The sequence below is a fragment of the Pleuronectes platessa genome, chromosome 11 (genome assembly GCF_947347685.1).
Source record: "Pleuronectes platessa chromosome 11, fPlePla1.1, whole genome shotgun sequence".
Taxonomy (NCBI): Eukaryota; Metazoa; Chordata; class Actinopteri; order Pleuronectiformes; family Pleuronectidae; genus Pleuronectes; species Pleuronectes platessa.
In genome coordinates this window covers 15119805-15145893 of record NC_070636.1, presented here as the reverse complement: position 1 = coordinate 15145893, position 26089 = coordinate 15119805, and the positions used below count along the sequence as shown (strand labels likewise).

At 44.3% G+C, this 26089-nt stretch overlaps 2 protein-coding genes across 4 annotated transcripts in view; one reads left to right on the top strand and one right to left on the bottom strand.

Moving 5' to 3' along the window:
• The window catches only part of LOC128450844 (formin), a 42077-nt gene extending 19160 nt beyond the window's left edge, over window positions 1–22917 (top strand). The window contains exons 7-17 of the mRNA XM_053434571.1: window positions 1109–1170; window positions 1386–1474; window positions 2314–2443; window positions 2542–2688; window positions 2804–2863; window positions 2968–3088; window positions 9045–9137; window positions 14555–14606; window positions 18786–18935; window positions 20798–20879; window positions 20980–22917. Of these exons, the coding sequence (XP_053290546.1) occupies window positions 1109–1170; window positions 1386–1474; window positions 2314–2443; window positions 2542–2688; window positions 2804–2863; window positions 2968–3088; window positions 9045–9137; window positions 14555–14606; window positions 18786–18935; window positions 20798–20879; window positions 20980–21024 (1031 nt within the window). The 3' untranslated portion in view covers window positions 21025–22917. The remainder of the gene's footprint in view (window positions 1–1108; window positions 1171–1385; window positions 1475–2313; window positions 2444–2541; window positions 2689–2803; window positions 2864–2967; window positions 3089–9044; window positions 9138–14554; window positions 14607–18785; window positions 18936–20797; window positions 20880–20979) is intronic.
• A 685-nt stretch (window positions 22918–23602) lies between these two features.
• grem1b (gremlin 1b) lies at window positions 23603–26089 on the bottom strand. 3 transcript variants are annotated; one of them, XM_053434573.1, is made up of 3 exons: window positions 25971–26089; window positions 25376–25693; window positions 23603–24949 (listed from the first exon to the last, which is right to left on the bottom strand). In XM_053434573.1, exons 1-3 carry the CDS (start codon window positions 25985–25987, stop codon window positions 24394–24396), a joined length of 891 nt encoding a protein of 296 aa, XP_053290548.1. In that variant the 5' UTR covers window positions 25988–26089; the 3' UTR covers window positions 23603–24393. The 3 variants fall into 3 exon arrangements, with proteins under 3 accessions (XP_053290548.1, XP_053290549.1, XP_053290547.1); XM_053434574.1 differs by having other exon boundaries at window positions 25376–25634; window positions 25971–26007; XM_053434572.1 differs by having other exon boundaries at window positions 25376–26023.

Here is a 26089-nt window from a genome sequence, read left to right as displayed (position 1 = left end):
GTGGAGATCAGTTTAGTACTTTTTGCTTTATCCTGCTAAAAAATAACTAAATAAATAAATTCTGTGATCTGCACGTTTATCTGGCTCTGCTCCAAAATGTAATGTGTTCATCCTTGGGTCACGCACAACTCCATACTAAGAAAGTGTAGATGTTTGATACTGTGAATCCATTGTAATGACACTGGGTGGTAAATTGTCACTGCGTCAGTTCTTGGTAATGAAATCCTTGGCGGGTCAGCCAGGCAACTGTCAGCTGATCCAGGAGCACTGGAGCCATCCCTCCCATCACGTCCTCCTCCCCTCCTCCCTCACTAAGCTGTAAACCTGTGACACCTCTCAGACACAGACCAGGAGTCACTTTCTTTTTTTCTTTGCTTGCCGTCCTCTGCTTTTTGCCGTCCCTGGGTACTTTGGATTTTACTGTTTGAGTCAAAGAAACATGCAGCCTCTAGAGAAAAGTCTATTTTGCCTAGATCCTCTCTGCCAGCATTTATTTACTCTCACCTCTTCTACTTCCTTTGCTTACCTCCTTCTGTTTATCGCTCAGCTCACCTTTTTCTGCCTCTCGTTAAAATCACTACATTCGGTTACGGTGATTCTAAATGTGGTCCCAGTTGTAAAGTATTTTTAAGGTCTTATGTTTTGAGCCACAGCGAGGAAAGAGGGAAGGAAGTGACTGTCGGCCCACTGTGGTCTGAGACTCAGCCTGCCCCACATATCTCTACCCCCACAGCCTGTCTTCACTTTCAGCTCTACCACCTCCAGCTAATGTACTACATTAGCTGTCTAATTCTTGGTAATTGAATGATGTGGTGTGGTTTCTGGCCCAGGTGGTGCAATGTAGATGTGAATGGAATGGACACATGGTTTTGCTCAAATTGCTCTTATTTTGGGGTTTGGTCGCTACTTTTTCATTCTGATACAACATAAAGTATGTTGTGGTACAGTTGACCTCAAATATGATTTTCTGTTAAGCAATAATCAACACAATTGCATGAATATAATCATATGTTCATGCACTGGCAGCACTTTAGAGGCAGCATGCTTTGGCCAAGATTATATCCAGTTCTAAGACTTGCTGTTCATAATGAATATCCTTCTGTTCCAGCTGTTCTCACTGTGGACCACTCTGTGGTGGATCTGGAGACCATTGAGGCATTATATGATAATGTAAGTATGAAGGAAAAGTAAAATCATAGAGTCGTAAGGAGGATGACGCTGGGATATGAAAATTGTTGTTGTGGCTAATTCAAATTAAAATATGTGACTTATTATTGTTGCATATCAATTTAATGAGCATTTTGCTTTGATTTTTTATATATACATGTTTGTCTGTGTCTGTCCACACACTTTAACTGTGGACGATGTTGTGTGTCTGTTGACAGAGGGCCACCAGTGATGAGATGGAGAAGATAATGAAACATTATGAAAAGTCAAAAGAAGACGAAGTCAAGCTGTTGGACAAACCTGAACAGTAAGATCCCTTTCACCAACAGCTCCCACATTTATTTTGTGTATAATCTTAATTGTATTTCAGAGAAATTACAGTGAGTTCAGGTATTACGTTTACTGCTGTGCAGTGAACTTGCATCCACAAAAATGTGTTGAATAAATTTATAAACATGTTTGTCAGATTTTACAGATGACATCATGCCATAAAATAAATTTCTTCAAGGCCTAAATTATACAAATTGTCATTTTTGTGCAATAAAGAAACATTTGACATTGGAAAAAAGGCCAAACATTTACACGTTGAGGTTCCATTTGCTATTTCCTGAATTTCTCGAAAAAATCTTCTGACATTTAATGAACATTGCTTCAGTAGTTCAGTAGTTCCTGTCAGGGTCAAGTAGTTCGGGCCAGTTAACGAGGCCTGGACCCAGCGGTGCCGCTCAGCCTGGCCTTCCTATTTCCATGTTTGACCAGAGCTGTCACTACGGCTGCCTGAGTCATCCCTACTCAGTGTCTAATCACACAGGATGTTACCGCTCCGCTCCCCTCCGACACGGCACTGTTTACATAAGTCGTCCTGCATCAGGACAGAGCTACCTTTGATCAGTCTCTGTGCGCCGCTCGCTGCTTTCCCTCCACCCGACCCTGTGGACCTTTCAAACCCAGCCGAGCAGCACCGCTCATGACTATCGGCGGCCTCTCACTGCCTGTGAACGCAGACCTTGACTCAGTCGCCCCAGCGTGGGGAAGCTCTGCCTGCCAAGGCCCCAAAATAGTTCTTCCTGTTAGACGTTTTGTTTAATTTTGTCATGACACATCACACCCCGGCCTCCTCCTCCACCTCCCCTTTTTGTTTTCCAGGTTTCTCTACGAGCTCTCCCAGATTCCTGACTTTGCTGGCCGGACCCGCTGCATCATCTTCCAGTCAGTGTTCCTCGATACCATCGCCTCCGTCCGTCGCAAGGTGGAGAAAATCTCCAATGTCAGCAAAGTAAGAACAACACGTCTGCAAACCATCGGAAAAATGTAATTAACTTCCATGAGGGTTTAGTAACCAAGAGTGTGTGTGTGTGTGTGTTTCTGTGTCAGGAGCTGCTAGAGAACAACAGTCTGCGCGATATTATAGGTCTTGTTCTGGCCTTCGGGAACTATATGAATGGAGGGAACAGGACGAGAGGTCAGGCTGATGGCTTTGGACTCGAGATCCTTCCCAAACTAAAGGACGTCAAGAGCAGAGTAACACCTCTTATATATTTAAGATTACAACTTTAGCAAACTACCATCATTTCCCAGTAAATAAAAGCAGAATAGACAGAAGGTGTGTGTTCATCATTATGTATTTGTTCCTCAGGACAATCGTATGAATCTGGTGGATTATGTGGTTTTATACTACCTCAGAAACTTTGACAAGGTAAGTCGTGTCAAACAAAATGAGCAAAACTCAAAACACCCTAAAACCTCTTCTTCTCGGGGCTCCTACACTTTTATAATTGTGTTTTTTTGTTTTTTTTTCAGAACGCCGGCACAGACAAGAGTGTGTTCCCTCTGTCGGAGCCTCAGGATTGCCTCCAGGCTGCTCAGGTTAAATTTGAAGACATCACCAAGGACCTCAGGAAGCTGAAGAGAGATCTAACCAGTAGGACATATTATTCCAATGTTATTCCACTGTGTGTATGAAAGCTTAACCTGCATGCCTCATTGCATTTTTTTGTTTAGGGCATCGTATGTTCCATTGTAAATCAGTCAGTGTAATTGTATACACTTCCATCTTTCACCAGAGCACTTTAAATGTAAATGTACATCCTATTACCCTGAGCAGAGCAGGTTTTGGGTCGGTTCAAGACCTTTGCTGGCCTGAGGCAGCTTTTCCTCGTTTCCAGACTTTGCGTCAGCCATGTCATCATAACGCCACAACTTCTCCTCTTTCCAGCCGAAGACACATGCTCATTCAGTCGTGAAGAGCCCCGAAAATCAAATAGCAGTTCACAAAGGGAACGTCAGAGTGGCAACTAGCTGACAAACACACTTTTCTTGTGCTCTGTGCTCAAAGTGTCGGGGGGCGCCGATCGACTGGAGTGACCTAGCCAGCCAGCCAGTCAGTCTTGGCCAGGGCCATGCGGAGGTTAAAGGCGATGCCCCCCAGTGCCCCTGGTGTCTGTGGTTATTTAAATCAACCAATAATACGGCATATGAAAGCAATTAGATTTGCTCCACGGCTCTCCCCGACGTTTTTTAGATCGCTGTTAAAGCCCTCTCCTCTCTGACCCGGGGGAAAAATACAAAGAGTCTACAAAAGCACCCAGACCTACCTCAAGCTGTCACTCATTTATTAAGGCTTTTCCTAAGGAAGACCCGAAGACAATAAATGCAACATAAGGGCCCTTGTATTTGATCTCTGCTGCAGCACAGTCTGGCACGGTAGTCCTCTAGGGGATTAGCATCACAGGGCGAGTGTTGGATTGTAGATGTGCTGAGCTGCACCTATGACTCCCACCATTTTTATCCTCTCTAGCCGCCAGGGATAAATATTTATGCCTGGCTATTATAAACCCGCCTAAAGAAAGCAACTGGTCTTAATTATAACTCTAACACAGATCACTTCCATCCACACTGTGTACAATTCTGAGAAGCTCACACACTCGATCACACTATGATTTCACCGAGGCTCGCCGGGCCGTCTGCCTCTCACCTGATCCAGAGTTGGCGACTGCAGTGGTTGGCTGCGTCTTGCCCTCCAGCCTTGGGTCAAAGGTCAGGAAACTCTGTGCCAGCAGTCAGAAATCCATCTCTCTTCTCTCACCCCCTCCTCAGACATAATTTTTCATTGTGGATCCGTGGGTCTCGCTCACGATCAAATCTTGGTGTACTGTATCGCTCGTGTTAACACTGACGTTTGGACTTTTCTGCGTTTTCCGGAACGTGTGTCTGCAGCGTCTGGACGCCAGTGATGCTCAGGAGCGGGTCCCTAGCAGCTCGCCTGCCCTCTCCTTCACTGGCTTATGTAGAAACATGATCCTCTTTAGAGGGGGCTTCCTGTTTGGGGAGAGGGTGATGACCTCTCCCTGTGCTCTCTGAGAGGGATGAGTGGGAGGCCACAAGGACCTAAACCTACTGTAGGACTCTCAGCTCCCATAAAGAGTCTGTTTACGTCTCAAATCATGTATAGTGTTGCATTCAGTCTCCAAAACTGAAGATTCTCTTTAAGATTGTGTACAGCTTCAACACAAGGAGTTACTGATCCTACTTGAAGTTGCATTCACAGGTTAACACTTTAAGACCAGTGAGTATCTACATAAAGATCCCTTTAACAGCCACGTAATTGGACCTGACAGAGAGGGAGTGACGCTACCGAATGAAATAGGATCAAATAAAAAGAAACAGTCAGAGCTCATTTGCTGCTCAGGGGAGTTTAGTGTTTCACAGAAGACCTGGCCCGGGTCAGGCATTCATCGCTGTGGCAAATCAGACAGTGTCCTGATTTTGAATGGCCTTTAATGTCAGGTTCAGGCAGGGCCTTTACCCTGAGCTCCGTTTTACGACAGAGGCTACGCTAAAAGGGCCATGTGTGAAGTCGGCAGGCTGAGGGGCCGCCACCGGCCGTCTGACAGAATAAGGACAGAATATTGACAAATATATATATATATAATCTATAATGGCAAATGATGACGAAAGAATGGTCGGACTCAAACTTTTATTTTTTATTTATTCAAACAATTATTTTGAATAATCAAATTATTTACAGTCAAATCTGACATAAAAATCATATGCTGAATAAAGGCATCAGCTTGATTTTAATCATAGCAATAATCATCCTGTCAAGCACCAGAGTGATTTCGATGCTCCCTGCATTCAAATCTGACCAAGTCTTCCGAGTCTGATGGTAAACAGTTTGATTTATGAGGAGCACAAAGTGGAGAGGAGGTCTTACCTTTTCCTACTAAGGCAGACTCTTGGCTGACCTCACCAGGGGGTAACAGTAGACTTCATCCCAGTAGAAAGCAGAGCTGGATGTCTGACGGTCTGCTGGGAAACGAAGATAATTGGGGATAAGAGAGACTTCACTTTCCAGGTATAAATAACTGAGAGCTGGAACACTGTACAGTTTTAACCTCTGATAAAATGGCAAATATTTTCCAAAGCTCCCGGAAAATGTTGTTTACAGCAGGGATTAACAGGTCTGTCTTTGTACAGGCATTCGTAGATTTGGGATCAGTCGCTGTTGAGATAAGTTCTTTTAACTAGTCACTAAGTCGTGCGCATTCCTCCAGCAATTTGTTTTTATGAAGATCAATGAATTATATATATTGAAAATGTCCCAAAACAAAGTCCAGTCTAATGTTAACAAAACTCGTAAAAAATAAATAAGCCTATGTCCCATCTTTCCACATAGTGTCAGGGCGATCCATTTCGTAGTGTTTGTTTAATCTTGCTTACCATCAAATAAACCCACCAAGTAACATAACAAATAACATAACCTCTTTGGTGAAGGTAACAAGAAGTAGCAAAAAGAAGAGTGATCACCTGTGTATTATTTATTCTTCTGTCTCTCCTTCCCTGCAGTTGTTGTCATTGGTTTCCTCCGTCTGTATTTATGCGTCATCACGATCCAGAGGTTGACTGACTGGAGGTGAAGGGCCTTCACAGCCACATTTATGAGATCCGAACATTCATCATACAAATCTTGCGGTGATCCGCAGGCTCCCCAAACACAGTTGTGTATTGTTTTGGTTTGCTACAGCGGTGGCTCTTGTTCGCAGCAGTAAGAATCTTAAGCACATATTGACATCAAAGTTAACCACACTGGGTAAGTCCTGGATTAGAAGTCTGGCTCTCTTGTTTGTTATTCTTCCCGTCGGCTCCACCACCCCCCTCGCCCCCTCATATTGTGCAAAATCGGCTCGTCAGTGATGACGTCTTCTGCTGTTCCCCCTCGGAGATGTACAGTCGATGCTCGAGCGCCTCAGGATATCAGCTCTGATAATCCATTCGTCCTCACAGTGTGACCTCCTCTTCCTGTAGTTCTTGTTGGACGATTTTGCTTAAATCCAAGCTCACGTTACTTCTAGTTCTGCTTGTTTATCGTCGTCCATAAAACACTTTTCGGTCAATCAGTTAATGTCCATCAGGAGGCTGGTTTAACAAGCGATTTACAGCCAAGCACTAATCCATTAGCTTGGTTCAGTTATTCAGAAAAAATGTCAATAGTGGAAATGATGTCTTGACCCTTCAGGTCCCCAGCTGTAAAAACGCTGAGTCCATCGTCTGTAATCGCATCTGTTTTCCCCGTGTAGTAACAGTGGAAGGCCATTAAAGATCGGAGCTCTGTCTCCCATCATTATCCCGTCTGTCTGTGGTGGGAAACCCGTCCCCTGTGGCTACATGACTGGACACAGTGTCTGAGGGTAGAAACTGTGCCACCAGCAGCAAACAGCCTTGTGTTTCCAACTTGATCTCTGCCACGAATACAGAAACCGCTACATTACTGAAATCACTGGTCAGAATTTTGGCAGTTCACAAATATAGGGGAGACATTTTTTATGGTTTGATATTTTTAATAGATATTTGAAATGATTTTATCCTTAAGAATTGTATATACATTTATTTTCTTTATTTCTTTATATTATTTAATATATATTTTAATTTTGTGTTTTAGTTTGCACATAGTAGTTATGTTTATTTTGCTTATTTCTTGCAGTCTGTAGTTGTTTGTCTATATGTGTAAGTTCACTGAGCCCAATTACACCGGAGTCAAATTCCTAGAATGTGTTCACATACATGGCAAATCATAAGAATTACTCTGATAATTTAATGCTAAATAGATTTGTTATTGACTATGGTTATTATGCAATTAGAAATTTTAATGTTGTTCAACTCAGCAGATAAAATGAAGGTGTAGATATCCACAATGGAGATATAACTGATGAAAATATGATACACATTGATCAGCCATAACTATTGTTAATATAGTTATAATTGTATTATTAGTTATAATAGGTATGCCTGATCTTCTAGGCAGACAGAAGGGTGGAGATTTGCACATAGACGAATGCAGCATGTTACTTAATCTGTTAAAGCTATTAAATAACAAAATATAAATAATCATAATTTTTTTTTAATTAATCTCTGATATATTTCGAAATGTATTTTAACCTACACTACTCCATGCCCACACTTTTTAACTTCAACTGTGGCAACAAAAAAGTGGCAAAGGTCCCAAAGTTCTACAGTTGTGCATGGAGCCTGATACAGGGGAATTCTGTCTCTGAATGCACATCTCCAAAAAATGTATCATCACTCCAAGACAATGTTTCAAACCAGAGCTTTTAGTTTTTTTATTCTTTACAGCTGCTGTGTTTTTGTGGGTTTCCTCCTTGTGGCCTTCGCTGTCTGGACCACATTTGGAAGAGAGCCGCCTCTAAATTGTAGACTTGCTCTTTTAAACACTGTTTTAATGGGTCCTCTTGAGTTGGGGGATTTCTGGTAACAGGAAATGCAGTTTGTCCAAACAGGATATTTTTGTTGTCATGTTTGCACGGTTGCTTATTTCAATTTTTTCAATATTTTGCCTGTCCTTCGGTTTAAAGAGCGTCCTGGAATCCAGACGGCGAGGCTGTACATAGTTACTCTTCACTTTTAATGCTCAGGCCTCGTGTTTCCTGTCTGATTTATTAAGACATCCAATAAATAAAAGATGTAAAAGATGTCATAGAGCGCGTTTACCGAGCTGCAGGTGCAGCCGCTCCACATGCGAACACGTGAGAGCCAAGCTCAGATCTAAAAGCAGCAACGCAGTGAAGTGAGACAGCGGCCAGACCTGTTAATGCTCTTGTTGTGTTGCGGAACAATTTAGCAATGCAGTCATAAGCAAGTTAAGGTATTTATTGCCGCCATTAATGACTTACAGGTTGGAAGAATGGGCCAAAGTTCTTTCACCAGGCGTCGGTGTGTAGTAACCCGGTATTGCAGTTGAGAGGAAACGGGGAAGGTTCGGCTGGAACGTGCTCAGTCACGTCTGTTTCCTCTGAGCTCGTGTGTGTTGATTCATTTGGCACGGCGAAGAAAAACCCATCCACACAACAGCAAACACATCTGCTGCGCTCACATATACACACAACAAAGGATACAATCCTACACAACTTTATTGTCCGCTGTGAATAAACTGTGGACTGACTGAAGTCTAACTACCTAAGTAAAATAATAGAAAAATAAAACAACTTCTCGTTTGACAAAACAATTGAAAGCCGCTCTGTTTCAACCTCAGGTGAATTCATATGTTTTTCTATTTTTAAAATATGTTTTGGGAATAACAGATTATGTTTTATATTATTTAGCTATAATAATCCATTCTTGCATAAAAGACAACCCAGGCCGGTTTTACATGCTCTCGCCGTATTCTTCACCACATCTTAATGAAACGTGACATCACATTATTATATATTTACTCAGTTTGAAATATATCCTTGAATGACTTTTACATTTAAAATGTTTGGTTAATTTTCTCCCACAACTTTAAATCGTCTCTTCCCTTTTTGTCAGCGCTTGTTCAGTCATTAATCACGTGTGTCCGCTGTCTGCTCTGTTGTCTCCTGCAGCCTGTGAGAAAGATGTGCAGAAGGTGTGTGATAACTCATCAGAGGAAACCCTGCAGCCCTTCCAGCAGAAGATGGAGGGATTTATCGCTGCAGGTGAGTGAAGCCAAGATTCCTCCTTTTTTCCCATGGTCATTAGTGAAACATTAGTCCACATATGATGAACTGGCTATATCATGTTTGCACTTTGCAGATTTAGTCCATAAAGATGTAACAATTTAAATATGTAGGATTTTACAATATATATATTATATTAAATTCAATCAAGCTGCTGCAAATAGCTTACACTAATAAATATCTGTCCTTGTAATATGACAGATTTGTAAACAAATAAAACTCCTCGATCCTTCATCCAGATCAACACCAAAATGTAATGAGGGTAAGGGTTAACGTTTGCAACGTCCTATCCTTCCACCAAGTTTCATGGAAATTCGTTCAGCAGTTTTTGCATAATCTTGCTGACACTAACAAACAAACAACCAAGGGACGGGGGTGAAAACATAACCTCCTTGGTGGAGACACCACAGAGATTTCAACCCAGTGTGTTAAGTTTCCCGCAAGAAGTTTTAACATCTGTAAAGTAGCTCATCTTCCCCTGATTGTCACAAAACACTTTCTACTTCTCCCCCCAACTGAGACAATTCAACTTGTGTCAGTCAAGGCAAGGGATGAGTTGATTAATCTTCTCCCACTCCCTTTGAATCAAAGACGGTGACACGGGCTCAAGTCATATGATAGATGTTTGCCGTCAGTCTTTCTTTTAAGCTGGTCTGATTCATGTAAAGTTGTTAAGAGAATTCTCGCTGACTTCAAAGATGACACATTGAGTCGGACAGCCGAGGGGAACGTCATGAAACTGAGCTTACAGATCTAGAAAAGCTCTGTTTTCACCCAGACACTCTTTAAAAAGAGGAAGGTATAATTATGTTTTTTTTGTGCCATGTCAGGCAGTCAGCTGGGTGGCACAGGATCTGTCTGTCTCTTAGTGCATGTGTGTGTGTGTTTGTGTTCTTGCTGAGAGAGGGCGTCTCAGTGCGCCGTAGGACAGCATGAGGACAGCAGTCTACAGGCCCGTAGAAGGGATCACATTGCCTCTAACACGGCTCCCATGTACTCTCAGCTGCCATAAAGCTAGCAGGACATCTCTGGCTGCGGCCTTGTAAAGACTGCCCGGCCTCAGTGGACCAGGCCTGGGGACCACCGGGACTGGAGCGCAGCCTCCCCCGACACGCACTCACCGTTTGTCCCCTTTCTGACCCAGACACAAGCCATGTCCTGCTTTCTTCCTTCCCTAATCTATACTGCAGTTGTAGTAGCCGGCATTTCACTCATGACATCATTTTAAAATATATCCTAATGTACTCCTTCTCACTGGAAAGAAACTGCATCTTTGTGTGATGAGAGATGCCATTAAGAAGTCCATGTTCGCCACTGTCACATCATTAGATATAGTTGGTGAATAAATATACAGTAAAAATGTCACCAAAAAGAGGCGGAGGCAAACGAGCATGACCTGCAGGCAGGCGCCATGGTTTTCTCTGTATTCTGTATCCTCCAGCTGCCGTGCACACGTCTCCGATCCACAGAGGTGGATCACTGTCTGTTTTAAATCGCAGCATCACCAGTGCACATGTTGAATGTAAACCAATGTGTTGCTGCATCTGGACGGGTGTTTGATGACCTGAGTTTGTCTCAGTTACTCGTCTATCGCCTGCTGTTGATTTGACTCTGAAAATGTTGCTTTTGGACTGAATCTCTGCAGCGTCGTCCCTATTGCTCCTGCTATTTGGATATATAAACATCCAAATAGTTTTGTTCAGATTTTAGTTATTTGCGGCCTCCAGCTTAATAAAGTGGAAGCGAATGGACTTTTATTTGTTGGGCTCAAACGAAGTATAATTAAAAAAAGAAAAACGCCCCGGAACGAAGACCCGTGGGACAAACATTTTTTTTTACATAGAAATAATGAAAAGTGAGGTCTCCTCATAATCCAGAGTTCATTTTATAATGGCTCCTGAAAGATATTTGTGCTCAAACAATAAATGGGCTTTAACAAAAAATGCAATTCATTCTACATCTTCTGAATTCCTCTTTAAATTCCGTATTGTTACGTTTTTGACCGATAGATCGATCTTGAAGATCTTGGTCTCTAATGGCCGTTTTCCACTATTTTGTGACATTATATAAAAGTAATGACAATAAAGTAAAAATAGTATTTCAATTTGTATATATGATTATATTGTAGCAAGACAAAAATAACTCAGACAAAGTAGACCTAAAGCCATCCTGAAACAAATCTTTCTGTCTTTTTTTGGGGTAAAAAACTGAAGTTTTTACACACTGTGGATTTTCAACTTCTCTTATCATGCAAAAAGTAGCCTCCATTAAAGGGGTGAACTGGTGAAAGGATACAGTATTTTATATCTAAAACAGTCTGATGATGGTAGATGGAGGTTGTAGACCAGGGGTGTCCAAACTACGGCCCGCGGGCCATCTGCGGCCCGCCATCCATTTTAAATTGGCCCGCCTCAAAAAAAAAAATGTAAAAACACAAGTAAAAAAAAAAGAATACTATATATTTTTTTTTTTAAACTAACAATTTAGTAGCACTTAAATGGCACTTACTTATAGCACTTTGTAGTTTTGCTCTATTATTTAAGAAATTGTACTTTCTTGATTCTTGTTGTTCGGGGTTTGTACCCTCGGGTTCCCTTGAATGCATTGATTGTAAATCGCTTTGGATTAAAGCGTCAGCTAAATTAATTGTAATGTAATGGACTATGGCCCACTGTATTGTACTTCTCAGTTTAGACACTAGGTGGCGCCAATCTCACCCTGACCTGCCAGCTGTCCCTCAGAATGCCGCCCCCCCCCCCCGAGCAACGCAATTGAGGCGCACTGTCAACAGTCCGCTCCAGGGCAGGGGGGCGTGGCAGCGTGAGCGGCCCAGACCTTCGAATTTTGTTCTGTATGTGGCCCTCAGGATAAAAAGTTTGGACACCCCTGTTGTAGACACATTTTGTGGTACATGTTTGCAATATAATTCCTGTGGTATGGTAATTTACCCGTGAATAGGAAATGTGCCATGAAATTGTTCAAGTTTCCTGCTTCTCTAAGCTTTTCTTCGAGCTTTCGTCAGTATTGCAGAATATCTGAAAACTTTTTAATAGCACAAAATGGCATCCCTTCGCAACGGCAACATCTTGAACATAAACTCTCCAGTGGAAGACTTGTAAACCTCTCTTTCATAAACAGGATTCCTCGAGCTGTTATCCGTGCGTAGGGAGGAGCGGCGTGTGTGTGATCATTGTTCGTGATGATTCCGTGACTTCAAAAGGCAAAAACACAGCAACAGTGCTCACATCAAAGCGCGGCCGTCGCTCTTAAAAAGTCTGACTCATTGGTGAATGAGTGAATTTCTCACCCAGGTAAACGCTCGGCCACGGATACATGTGTTAGACACATGATTTTAGATTTTGAAATTAACTGTGGAGGAAAGAAAGGGATAAAGACCAAACCTTTCGGTGAGAGCTGTGTTTCCGAGCAGCGCTGACCCAGGCTGAGGGGAGGCCGGCAGGTGAACCTGAACGCCCCGCGCTCTGACTCTTAAACTTGACCGTGTGATCTAACAGGGGACACTTAGGAAATCCAGTGAACCCTCCTCTTGTAAGGCCTCGTCGTACGTACACTCTGGAATTTGCCCTTTGTCTCACATTTGTTTCTGTCTCAGTGTCTTTTCAAATATTCGTATTCCACTCAGTGAACTCGCTGGCTCTTTGGAATGTGGCTTTGTATTTCCACTACTAATTTGCTTCTCTAATTCAGAACTATAAGGTCTCGTATAAAATGAGGAAGAAAAAAAAACTTTCCCTGATCTGTCTGCGGTAGTTCCAGCGTCTAATCAACCGCATTTTTGTTTCCCTTGTTAGTAGGAGCTCTTTGAAACCTCTGGGGAGACTCTGACGGGCATATTTTTCGCGTTGAATACAGGCCTTGACTAATTGAAAACAAATTCCTGCTTTTAATCTCAGCCTGTGCAAGTCTCATTTCACTGGCTCTCCGAGGAAACTTATGCGTATCATCACATCCTTTTTTGTCGTCTGTGAGTCACATCCCAACAACAGAAATTCCACTTCTTCAGATGAATTGTGTGGCATGTGTAATGTTGGCAGACAGCCTCTGTCCCAGGAGCCTGTAGAGACCAGTCCTACATAGAGGTGCTACAGATAAATGAAAGGGATGCTCTCTGGAAATCCCTGGCATTCCCCTGTAGATTACTCTCCATGTTATCAGGCTGCTGGGTAAAGCAGTGGTTTGTAAAAGTGTCTCAGAGTTTTAAAGCCCTAATTTATTGTCTCTCTCAGCATGCACGTCTCATAACTTTCTAGTTAGCGACTACTGGTTTCATGTTTACACAGAGGACGGAGGAAAGGAAACTTCACACATCCTCTCACTCTGGGCCGCTCTCTCTCTCTCTCGCTCTCTCACTCTCTCTCGGCTCCAGTGCCACCTCTGCACAGTCGCACCAGTGGGGTACCTCAGGCGCCAGCCTGACCCCCACTGAGTCTAACACCATTGGTCACGGCCCCTCTCCTCGTCCCCCCAACTCCCTCAATCCCAGACATGCCCCCCCACTTCATTAGGTTTACTTCATACATGTAAAAATACGCCCCCTTGCCCACATACATGTGAAAAAAAAGAAAGATGTAAAAGTAAAAAGAGTGGTTGGTCGGAGGCTCAAGCTCACCTTCTCCCAGAAGACCCCCAAACCTGCCTTTGAACAATTTTTTGGAGACTTCCCGCTCTTAAATCTTCAAGTAGGAAAGGTCCCCCATCATTGTAAAAAGGATGAATCTGGAAAAATGCAATAAATCTGAGATCACAGGCTCTCTCTGGCCCTAGATAAATTCTTGCACCTCGGCCTGGCCCGCCGCACACATCTGCCTTGCATTTAGACACTTTTACATGGCAGGAGTCCACAGGAGCCTCCAGTTCCCAAGCCTCTCTGCTCAACCCTGCTCTGCTCAGAACATGCACATGTATGTCCACACACACACAAACACACAAACACACACACACACCGCCGCAAACAGACCACCGCTCCCCGAGTCCAGGCGTCACAGCCTCACGCTCTCATGCGTCAACGCACAGGAGCATGTCAAACTTTACAATGTGCTTAACTGTCACTTGGATAACACGCTCACTGTGTGGGTGACATCTCAACCCAGAGCCCTTTTTCTTCTTCCTCCTCTTCTTCCTCTTCTCTTTCTCTTCTTCTTCTTCTTCTTCTTCTTAGTCTTCTTCTTCTTCTTCTTCCTCTTCTTCTACCACTTCTTCTACATCTGCCTCACTTGACAACTCTAACAATGGCTAATAAACACAGTGCCCCCCTCTGGACTCCACTGGAGACCTGGGCTCAGTTATTTAAAGCTGTCACCGGACACGACAGAAAGTTATCTATGTCACCAAGTACCTATAATCTGTGTTAATCTTACCATTCTTTATTCCTGCAGCTCAAAAGGATCACTTAGCCGAAGAGGAGCAGCTCAATTCGGCACAAAAAAGGTAGGAAACCACCTTTACCAAAGGCAAGTACAGACTGAAAACAAATGAGTGAAATATTCCTATGGATCGTCCTTCAGCTGGAGACTGTGGGCAAGTGTAATAGAGACAAAACATTACATGGCGTGTTTCACATAGATAACAAGGGCTCATATCTGAACAGCACTGATGTTCACCATTTGTATACAGTGAGAAGTAGAAGCTGTTTAAGTCAGGGGCTTCTCTGTATCATGGTTTTACTGCTTCGGGATGAGATGAAGTGATTTATATTGAACTATAGCACATTTTTATAAATGCACAAGGAGGTACTTCAACGTTTTAGATGCATACAAGCTACCCTCACTCCTTTTTGTAATTTGTCTGAAGACAAATAAACGAGACGCCCACACTGAACAGAAACAGCAGTGGATCTCTGCTCATACCTAATGTGCAGCATACTGTATTTTAAGCCCGAACAGCCTGTGCTTCCTCCCCTGCAGTTCCAATCATTCTTATCTGCCATGTTTTGTGCAGAAGACTCCCGAGAGTTTTCTGAGAGGCATCTGATTTATAGGCGTAAGACGCACTGGCAGCCGCCGAGCTCGACTGTCCAGAGCAAAATCATATCTGGAACGTTTCATATTGGAAAAAGATGGTGGAGCAGACAAACAAGGGAAATAGATTATTTTGGCCTTGTTTGGATAGAGAGCAGGATTGTTTGCTTTACGTCGGTACCCTGCCACTTCCAAAATAAATCACGAGAAAGCATAAAAAGGAGAAAGTGAAAGACGCCGGTCGCGAGAAAATGGATACTCTAAACAATTAGGATGTTGATTGCGTTGGACAACACTATAACTCAGTGAAAGGCTCCAAACTGTTCTGGTTCATGTTGCTCTTTCTTGAAAACCGAGAGGGTCACTGAGGGGCGACTGCACCTCTCGCTGTCTGTCCTCCTCCCTCACCCCCTCCCTCACGCTACATTGATATCTCTGTCCGCTGGAGTGGAGTGACGTGTTATGTGTGTGTCTGCATGCGCGTGCACACCCCTTTGTGCCTGAGTGACACCACTGTAATAAAGGTGTTGAGCTTGTTTGTATATTGTTGTTTGTACAGTGCACCAACCACACCAAGGCAATTTCCTGTATGTGCAAATATACATGGCAATAAAAAGAATTCTGATTCTGATTCTGAGCTTGGTGGGCGGATATTGATCCAAAGGGCACCGCAACTGACAGCACGTTTGCCTTTTTAATGAAGTTTACCTGCAGTCTCATCTGAGAGCGGGGGTGGCTGGCTGGCTGGCACTAGATGGGAGGGGTGGTAGAAGTGGGGGGGCTCTTTCTCAGGTTCCCACAGAGCCACCTCATAAAAGTGACACGCCGTTGATGAATATGGGCGTCAGTGGGCTCACCGGGCCCTGGGTGGGCTCTCACATCTGCACGGGATGAAGGATCGTCGCACAAACACACAACAGCAGCAGCAACATTATGGCTGCGTGTTAATAAAGGAAATAGACAGGGACACATCGTCAGTGCTACCTAATACCTCAGCCTCACGAGGAGTTGAGCTGCCTGTGAATCAAAGTTAAGCAGCAGTGAGAGGGGCAGAGTATGAATCAGCAGAAGTTATGGCTGGGTCGCAAACCTCTGGACTTTTATTTTCTCTGCCAAAAATGTCTCCATAGTATTTACAACCGTCGAACAGAGCTACAAATATTGTGATGATTCATCTGCTCATTATTTTCTAAGTTTATTGTTTTGCTCTGTAAATTGGGGGGAAATAAGGAAATATGCTCCGGACTTTTTCCACGACACATTTTTTCCGACCAATAATATTCACATCAAAGATATTAAATTTGGAACCACTTAAGAATTTAACTTGGAAAAATGACTTAAATTATTGATCTTGAAAATAGCCTCCAATTAGTTATCCATCATTGATTGTGACAAACGGTGACAAATAGTTTCAGCTCTATCATCAAACACCAAACTTGGAATTGAATCTCGGGTCAGATAAAGGGATTCTGGGCCATATAAAGAAACGGATCTGACTCCATTTATTGAGACTTGTGTTTCCTATTAATTAAAGTGGTGTCATTTTTCGGGCATAATTTTTTCATGTCTGCTTTTATTTTTGAAAATATTTGACCATCTTAAGTTACATTTTTGTAGACATGCACTTTTAGGCATTATCTGATGAATTGCATTAGATAAAAGGTGTGAAACAACATCACATCTTCACATTTTGCTCCAGATTGTTAATCGGGATGACTTGTAAAATACCAACATGGTGATCACATTACAACTTTAACATAATGTTAAACCATCGCCCAACCCACTCCGTATGGGGGGACGTTTCCCCTGAGCTCGACCGTAAAACACCAGTGTCATCCTGCTGAGGGAGACATCTCTAACAAGTTCATTTCTGGTTAATCACTATTTGTGATGTCTGTTATGTGGGCGGGATGGCTCATGCATGACGCTGCCCGGGCCTTTTCCTCAACATGCAGTCTTAATTTGTCTGCTTCATGTTCGGGTTCCACTGAGGTTTTCTGGTTCTGTCCTCAGTTCCGTCTCATTAAGTTCTCCTCCACCACATCACGCTCAATTTCATTTGGCCAACTGCCTCCTGCACAGTCACCATGCACTCATGGTTTCATACATGCTAGTTGGTGTATTATTCTTCTCCGGCATTATAGGACGACTGGTGCCTCTGCTGACTGGGCCAACAACACGCAGTTTACCCCTGTAATCTTTTTACTGGGGAAACAAAGGAATGCAGCGTTGCCTGTCCAAATATTTCCCTGATTTCCGTGGCTGCTCATGATTTTGTAATGCGTCTTTCTTTATAGCTGTCAGTGAGGAATGCTGGCTGTGGGTGCCGCAGTAAACCCTCTCACGGCAATGGCATCATAGCACGGATTACAGAAGTGTAGGAGCTTGGTGTGCACATGTGTGCATGAGCGTAATTGCTCCGCGCTTGCAGTGGAACTTAGTTCTGCTTGATTTTGTTTATGTTTTATGTTTTGTAGGCATGCGTGCGCAGGTTTGCATCTGTTTCGAGTGAAGCTTTGTGTATCTGCTTGTTGCATGTGCTGAGGAGGCTGAAAAGGCTTGTGGCTTGATTTGTGTACGCTCTGACATGATGACCCAGGGTCAGGAGAGGAGCTGATGGAGAAGAGACCCTGCTCATCAAATTGGACCAGGCCCGCTGCAACAAAGCTAACTGGGACAGCTCGTCTAATCATCCGATAGCCTCGGATTTTTTCAGTTGCGTACAGAAGGGTCAGCGGCATCTTTAGCTGAGCATCCCAGCAAAATGATGCATCACTGGGAAATGTGAAGCGCAGAAGCCATTCTTTCCCCCTCAGCTTTTAGAATGCCGTCTGGGCACCATATTGCTCCATTTCTCACCGAATTGAACATGTGTTTGATTAGCGTCGCAAAATAGCCACCTAGCATCTGGAGGTCAGAGCCTATCTGGGTGTCAATGGGACAGGGATCATGCCTTGAATCATTGCCCCCTTTAATCAAGCCTCTGACAGGCACGGCCAGAAAATGTCTTTCATGTTTGGGTTAGGGAGGGAATCTGAAGCAGCAGGCTGCTTTTCAGGCCCGGTGTGCGCTGCTGAGAGACTCGCAGAGAGTTCAGGTTTGGTTACAATTGAATCAGGTCAACAACAGCGCTGCAGTCTGGGCCCGTAAACAGAAAAAAACTGAAAACATAGAAGCATTTTATTCACGCAGATGTAATTTGAGCTCAAATGGGCATATACTTGATCATGTTCTTATCTTTAATTGTCTGACAGTAAATATGTTGCTGGAACTGTAGGTGTGAGTTTATAGTGGGTGTGTGTGGGTGTGTGTGTCAGTCAGTTGCTGTGTCTGAGGGAACAGCAGCCTGGTCTCTGCTGTCTCCGTCTCCTCTTGCAGTCTTCCCCTGGAGGCTGTGGAGGTCAATGTGATAATGGAGCCGCCGCTACTGGCTCTCCCCCGTGTCCCAGCAGGGTGGACGCTCTCCTTCCAGCTCTGTTACTGGCCTCTGTCTGACTCTCTATCCTTAAGTGTGTGTGTGTGTGTGTGTGTGTGTGTGTGTGTGTGTGTGTGTGTGTGAGTGTTAGCTTTTGTCTGATATTATTGACTCAAGTGTTTATATGTGATACAGACGACATTATTTGTGAACCTGCTCGGTTTCTCTTCACAGCTTCGGGGAGATGGTGAGCTACTTTGGTGTTAAGGCAAAAGCCGGGGACACTGAGGTGACCCCGAGTCACGTCTTTATGCTCTGGCACGAGTTTTGCAACGACTTCAAGAACACCTGGATACGACAAAGCAAGATCATCTCCAAGGAGAGGTGAGTGGGATTCTTGTGAGATTGATGTTTCTATGTCCTGCCAGGGTCATGAACACCTGTACTGGGATCAGTCATTTTCCAAATTCGAATCTGGATGATTTGGTGACACTGTCTCCACAGTTAATATAGCAAGTTTAGCCTATAGCCTGGATAGCTAGACACCAATCCAGCTCTTTGAATGTGGAGCAGCAGCTGTAGGATGTGTTCTTTTACATCAGCAGTAAATTTATACAACATTATTAAGAGAGTGAGTAGAAAACAACAAGGCAGGATGACATGCATGCATGAGTGGACTGTGTCACCCAACTGGGAAAATTCACTGGAACGCCATCTCAAGTTGGGACAACTCGGAAAGTCTGCAAAAATGTTGGTACACGAGCGGCTGACATCATCATTTATAAATCCATTAACATAGTTTTTAAAATCAGCTTTAAATAGCAGCTTCTAAATTGAACTTGTCAAATGTTAGACTTTTCTCACTTGCAAACTCTCACAAGCACTTCAATTTTAGGATTAAGCTTCATACATTTATTATCTACATGCCTGTCATTTCTGAAAATGTCTTTCACACTCGCTTATCGTGCAAATGTTGTTAGATGTTGTTGAAACGCTCTAAACACAAATGCAACACATTTAGTTTCTCTCACATTCCATGTCCAATGCACTTGAGCATTCAAAGTCAGAAGAACGACTTCACAGCTCGGGGAACGGGGCGAGGACTCTGTGGATGCACAGTTAATGTGCGGCTCTCTCTCAGTCAGTGGAGGCATCACTGCAGAACATGAACCAAGGCTGGACAACCTCATCCTCCCCTTAGACCTCGTCTCTCTTAGGACACATGCTTTAACACCTCTGGACATCAGGTCAAATTAGCACTAACTGTGTGAGGGTAACGCTCGGGTGCTGCATTGTACTTAAAGCAAAGGCAGCGGGGGGGGGGGGCCATCAAAGAGGAGAGTAGCTGACGCCTCGGCCCTGCGCCTCAATTTATGACGTTTCCTCTGACCCGAGGCCTCTTGTTGTGTTGTGTGTGTCTGTGTGTCGGGGCTGAGGGGTGGGAGGGCATTCCACCGAGGGACGGCGGACCCTCCTGGCGGCCGGCGGTCTTTACTAGCAAGTGGACGGGAGCTCGTGGCCGTTAAAGGCTGCGCGTTATGCCAGAGCTGATAAACACTGTAGGGACACGCAGCCCAACGGTCAGGGGAGCTGCACGTGCGGAGACATCAGCGGGGCCGCGCGGGCCTCAGGCAACCAGAGAAGCTGTAGGTACTGTCCAGGCGAACGCCACGGACAGTTGGGGTCGCCATTTTAAGCATCGGGCAGGCGCCTCCCACTCTGCAGCCGTCTCAGGAGTTAATGTTCTCCCCTCGTCCTGCCGTAGATCCATGTGCTCTCTCTTAATTGTTTACTAGGTAATCATGTCCCACATTACTCCCAGCTGACTGTGCTTATCTACAATTAACTTTATTTTAAATACTGTTTGCACACTCATAAAAGCCAAGTGTTTTTAAAGGCTGCCTCATTATCTCATCAACCCACTGTCATTCTCCACTGCCTCTCACATATGGGGCTTTCACTGACTGCAATCTCCTGAGCGTGTGTGTGTGTGTGTATGTGTGTGTGTGTGTGTGTGTGTGTGTGTGTGTGGCTCTAAAAGGCTCCATGACAGGGTGCCCCAGGGAGATACTTAAGTGTCTTGCTCTTATAAACAACCGCACAAGGACACAGTGATGAGAGGCTACTGACTTTATATTGTTTTCACAAGTACAACTTTCCAGGGCTTTCAGTTTGCACTTCCAGTTTTTAAGGGGCCTGCAAATATCACGTGCTTGAGGTGTGTTTTTTTTTTTTTTCCTCCCTAGGTTGAAGGAAGCTCAAGAAAACATCAAGAAGATCACAGCAGAGAAGAGAGTGGAAACCAAGAAGATGAATGCCAACAGTCTGGTAAGAGCTCACTAGCTCACATGCGGCAGAGACACTTCCTGAACGGAGCTCCTGCCGGTGAAATCAATACGCTGAATCTTTGTGTTGCTCTCGCCAACAGAAAGATAGGCTGCGGCAGAAGGAGGCCAGCGTGCCCCCCAGCTGAATTGACGGGCGGTGAAGGAGAAATCCAGCGGTGGGTGGTAAGAGAGATGGACAAAAAGCACGCGGGCCTCATCCCTCTTCAATCAGCCACCTGCCTCACCAACACCGGACCGCCCTCCGTGCCCCGAACTCACAATCAAAACCTCACCGGACTCCCTCTTCTACTCCCACGGCCGTAATCTCTGCGCTATTAACACCCTCAGCCGTCCCCACCCACCCACATGTCGAAAGAAAAACTCCTGCGCCGGGGGGATGCATGGCTGACACAGCCGAAGTGATGAGAGTCTTAAAGGCCAAAGGTCAACCTCATTCATCCAGCGTGGCGTGCCCTCTGAGAGCCCGGCTTGTGAAGGGTCTCAGCGGGTCAGTGGGATTCACAACAGAGCCAGCTGACACGAGATTCCTCCTGCATCTGCAAAGGCTGAGGATCCCTTCTTCTCCGAGCCGCCGACCGTTACCTGAGGGAGAGACATGTGTTGAAACGCTCCAACTTATTCAAAGTGTTTCAGGACGTTGTTGCTGCTGATTTCTGCTCGGAGGGAACATCCCTGTTGACACAACAGATCTCTGTCTCTCGGAGCAGGGAGAAAGCCGCGGCTCCCAGCGTCCTCTGCCGTAGCCAATAGCTGCTCATTCACCACGGCTCATTAAAACTATTGTAAATATGTCATGTTATAGAATCGGCAGGGACTGTTCAGCTTTGAGGATGATAAATAATATGCGCTGGGCGTTGTGAGCAGATGAAAATATGGCGTGTGTGTGGGGGGGGTTGGGGAGGGTACAAAATCAGTTTTACTATGTTGTGTGTTTTAACTGCACCAGACACACCCCCCTTGTGTGACAGCCAATGAAGAGCGGAACAAGCGAGCGATGAGTCGGACCCTTCAAACACACACACTCTCACACTCAGACACACACACTTGGCCGTGCACCCAGTCATACCATTAATTAAAATGTATTTAAAGCTAACTTTTTAAATCCCTCATGGAGAGCTGTACGTCACATTGTGCCCAGCACAGGTTTATGCACTTTCCCCGCTCGCAGTAACTCTATGTTGTCGCTCACACTCCACATGCTAAGCTACCTGCGTGCATTCTTCTTTCCAGATGCCGTGCACTTTTTTGCATCTCTTCCCCTATGCAAGCGTTGGGTTCCCTCTCGGAGAGTTTCACGGATTTCATCGCTCCAGGATGAAATCCCACCTATGTCTTCCTTTTTTAAGAAAGTGAATTAAGCTGAAAGTTTTATTTTCACAAACGTAGGATGTGGCCACGCTCCCGGGTCATTCAAGAAAAGTATATTTATGTAAGGAGAGATTTATTTTATGCCAAAAACACCCATCTTTGTTCCCTGTGAGGTGGTGTTTTTATGAGTTAGCTGAATCGATTGAGATGCTTCCGGATAACGTGGGTCGGTGTATCTTCACATGGAGACGTCGTGCCCACAGTGTGTCCGGATGATGTGTGGAAATTAAGTTATTTACACGGAATGAAAACTGTTTCAGGAAAATGTTGGGGAAGGAAGAGGGTTTTGGTATTGAGATCATTTAAGCATATCACCTGAAGCCATGCCAGTTGTTATACCTCAGACAGACTTCCTTTATCCAGATATCAATAAACTGCACCTTGAATTACATTTATTTTTATCCTCCAAAGTCTTTCATGTGTGCCATTTATTTTGTATGGAGATGGAGATATTTCATAACTGCTGTGTTTAACTTTAGAGGAGTTTAAAAAACAAAAACAAATCAATCTGAGAACAGACCATGGAATTGTTGTAGCCTCTACTGTGTGTACGTCAGTCGCTGTGACCGTCAGTAGCTCTCGTCTAGGTGCTCTGTAATTTTATGGAATTGTTTTAAATTTCAAGAATAAACTACTGGATGCCGAAAGAACCGTGACTCATTTTGGATGACGACCTGCACTTTGAAATTCTGTATGTGTTAAATCAGTTTCCCTAAACGCTCGGCGGTCTGCGCTCCCATTAGAAAATGTGATATTTATGTGACTCTACAAAAATAATTTAATGATTCAGGATTCAGCGTGGGCCGTTCAGCGAACACTGACTCAGACCAACGTCACGCAAACCTCTTTTTTTAGATGATAAAGCTTATTCCTGGAAAACTATTTTTGAGATACAGTGATTGGATTTATTAACATGAAGAGTTTATTGTGCTATTAAAAAAAGTTAGATTTTATAAACATGAAGTTTAATCGTAAGGACATTATAACAATGATTTGGACTATTTGCTGTTTCGCTAAAATAACAGTCACTCTGTTCCTTTCAATTATTCAAACACTTCAATAAACATACAGTTTTTGGCCAAGATCATTATAAGGGTGATGTGTAGTATGGATGGCTGAAGAATAAGGTCTTATCTTTTTTTTTTATTCTCATGAGAAAATGCTTTAATGCTCATTTGTGAAACACTGGTTTGGTCCGATTTTGTTCACTTCCCCTTTTTCAAGCCCTTCAACCAAATAGAACTTAATGAAGTTCTCACAACTTGTGTGAATGTCTCACATTTTATTTGACACATCTTCCTTCACAAATAGCTTTAAAGTTACCAACAATATGCACAATATTCCAACATCCTTTTATTTTATGTTTCCATTGATAATTTAATCAAATGAATAAACAAACCGATTACATGGACTTTTCATTTTACAACTATTTTATCTCTATATTTTACAAACCATCACTGTACATTGTCTGTTAAGAAGCTCACGTTACTACACTTGTGTGGACACCCAACTAACAGAAACTGAAAATAATTATAAAATTTAAAAAAAGGATTTACTTAAGGACAGAAATCGTTCCAATCCAAGGACTCTTGGCATATCGAAATGAAGTCACATCTTCCATCTACAAATCTCGCCACTCATCCGTCAAATTCCACACAGTGGAAACATCCAGTTTTGCAAACATATAAAAACACATAAGAATAGAGGAATGGAGCAGGAGTGTGTATCCTGGTTCAGGGGGTGTGTGGAACAGTGATTTGTTAAATAAGCCGGGGATGTGCTGTCCTACTGAGGTGAGGAAGCCGTGCGTAAAAACGTGCCCATTCCAAGTTCCCGTGCAGTGATACTTGTTTTCAAACTTGTGAGGAGTAAAAAAGGTTCTGTTCTGTTCAACGTCGGTTCATGAGTTGCTCCATGTTTGTTCACACGTCGTGCAAGAAGAGACTCGTGGTACATGTAGGCTACCTTTAAGTAAATGTGGAGCAAATCCCCAGATGGAGACCGGCACGTGCTCTTGGCTGTGTGACAGCCTCTCTCTTATTCTATAGCAACAATCCTGTCCGCGAAGAATAAGAATATGAAACACACACACACTCGCGCACACAACACCTCTCAGTGTGTGTGTTTTAGTCCAGGTCTATGGATATGCAGCGGCACTGTTTGACGCGCTGGATGCGTTTCTTCTTGGTGGGTGGCTGCTGGTCCGGACAGTTCAAAGTAAACGTCATGGTGGTAAAACGCTTGGGTTTGCAGAACGAGCAGGACTGGAAGGCTCCCTCCTCTCGGCGGATGTGCCTGGGGATGTAGAAGGAGTTGCACTGTCCGTAGCAGAAGCGGTTGATGATGGTGCGGCTGACGCAGCCCTCCTCGTGGATGGTCTGTTTGAGCGGCTGCGTCTTGCACCAGTCCCGTTTCAAATACTGACGCTCCGTGATGTGCAGAGCTTCCTGGCTGGACTCCAGCACCTCGTCAGCCGGCGAGGACGAGCCCTGCCTCTGCCGGGACCCGGAGCCCGCCTGCGGAGGCTGCGGCTGCGGCTGCTGCTCCGATTCGTTCGGGTTGCTTTTGTCAGGATGAGGAATGGCGCCTTGTGAACCCCGATTTCGTTTTGAGTCCACGGGAGAGGAGAGCAGCCCGATGATGAAAACCATACCGCAAAAGATACGCGTCGAGTTGGCCATCCTTGGGGAGAAGGAGAAAATAATTCATCACCAACACCGTTTCAACTCTGGGCGCGTTACGCACAGCTGTCAAAGCTTTTACGCTGCGTAAAAACGCACAGCTCGAGCTCGCTTTCCCTTTTTCCTTTCTTTCTTTTCCTTTGAACCCACATGCAAAACCAAAGCTGAAGTGGAAGAACTAAATCACTGTGCAATTGAAGAACCCGATGCTAAATATCTGAGTGCGAAATGGGAACATATAATTACAATATAACCTATAATTTATCCATTACGCAAATGCTCCATTCTTTAGCTCTGCGCGTCACATGCTCACCAGTGGATGAGGAGCTTGTCGTTTTATAATTCACACAATCAATAAATTTAAATAAAGTTGACCCAGTGAGTGATGGAGTTATTGTTGGATCAGAAGAGGCTCAGACTCACTCACCTGCTGGAGCCTCCGCGGCAACAAGCGCACTGCTGAGATCCTGTCAGTCCTCCGAGGTGAGAGGCACCTACTGCTGTCGACTGTACACTGGCGGGACTGTGGATGGGTGGGAGACCAGCCGCTCCATAGACAGGGGCCAGGAGGTGGTGGTGATGAAGTGGGGTGGGGGGGTTAATACAAATTGCTCCAGCGCCGGACTGTCTCCCTTTTAAATGTCTGCCAGCTGAGATGTGCACAACAGCTCCCTCCACATTATTGGCTGAGCACGATGGAGAGAAAATCAAAACTATCCGCCCCCACAACACTTCCCTGAACCCACTTGACGAAAACAGTCCAGGAGCAGCAGGAGGAGGAGGAGGAAGAGGAGGAGGAAGAAGAGGAGGAAGAAGAGGAGGACAGGCCTGAAGTTTACGCGCACATGGAAAGAGTTTTTCTAAAAAGCTTTTTCTTTTTAAAGCAAGATGAGCATCGTGGCGGTTTAATGTCATATATCAAACTAATTCAAAACCGCACTGAGGAGTTCACAAACCTCGAGTAAAACATAAGGACAGACATGAACAGTAATCTAGGAGTGAACTCAAAACCACCAGCTCACCTGTGGCTCCACCGCATCCCCTGGATTCGCTGTCACAGTGAAGTCACAGTCAGCTGCGATGTTACTGGGACATCGTCACTGGTTTCCCTGAAACTCTGTATCTCTTTTCTTATCGTCTG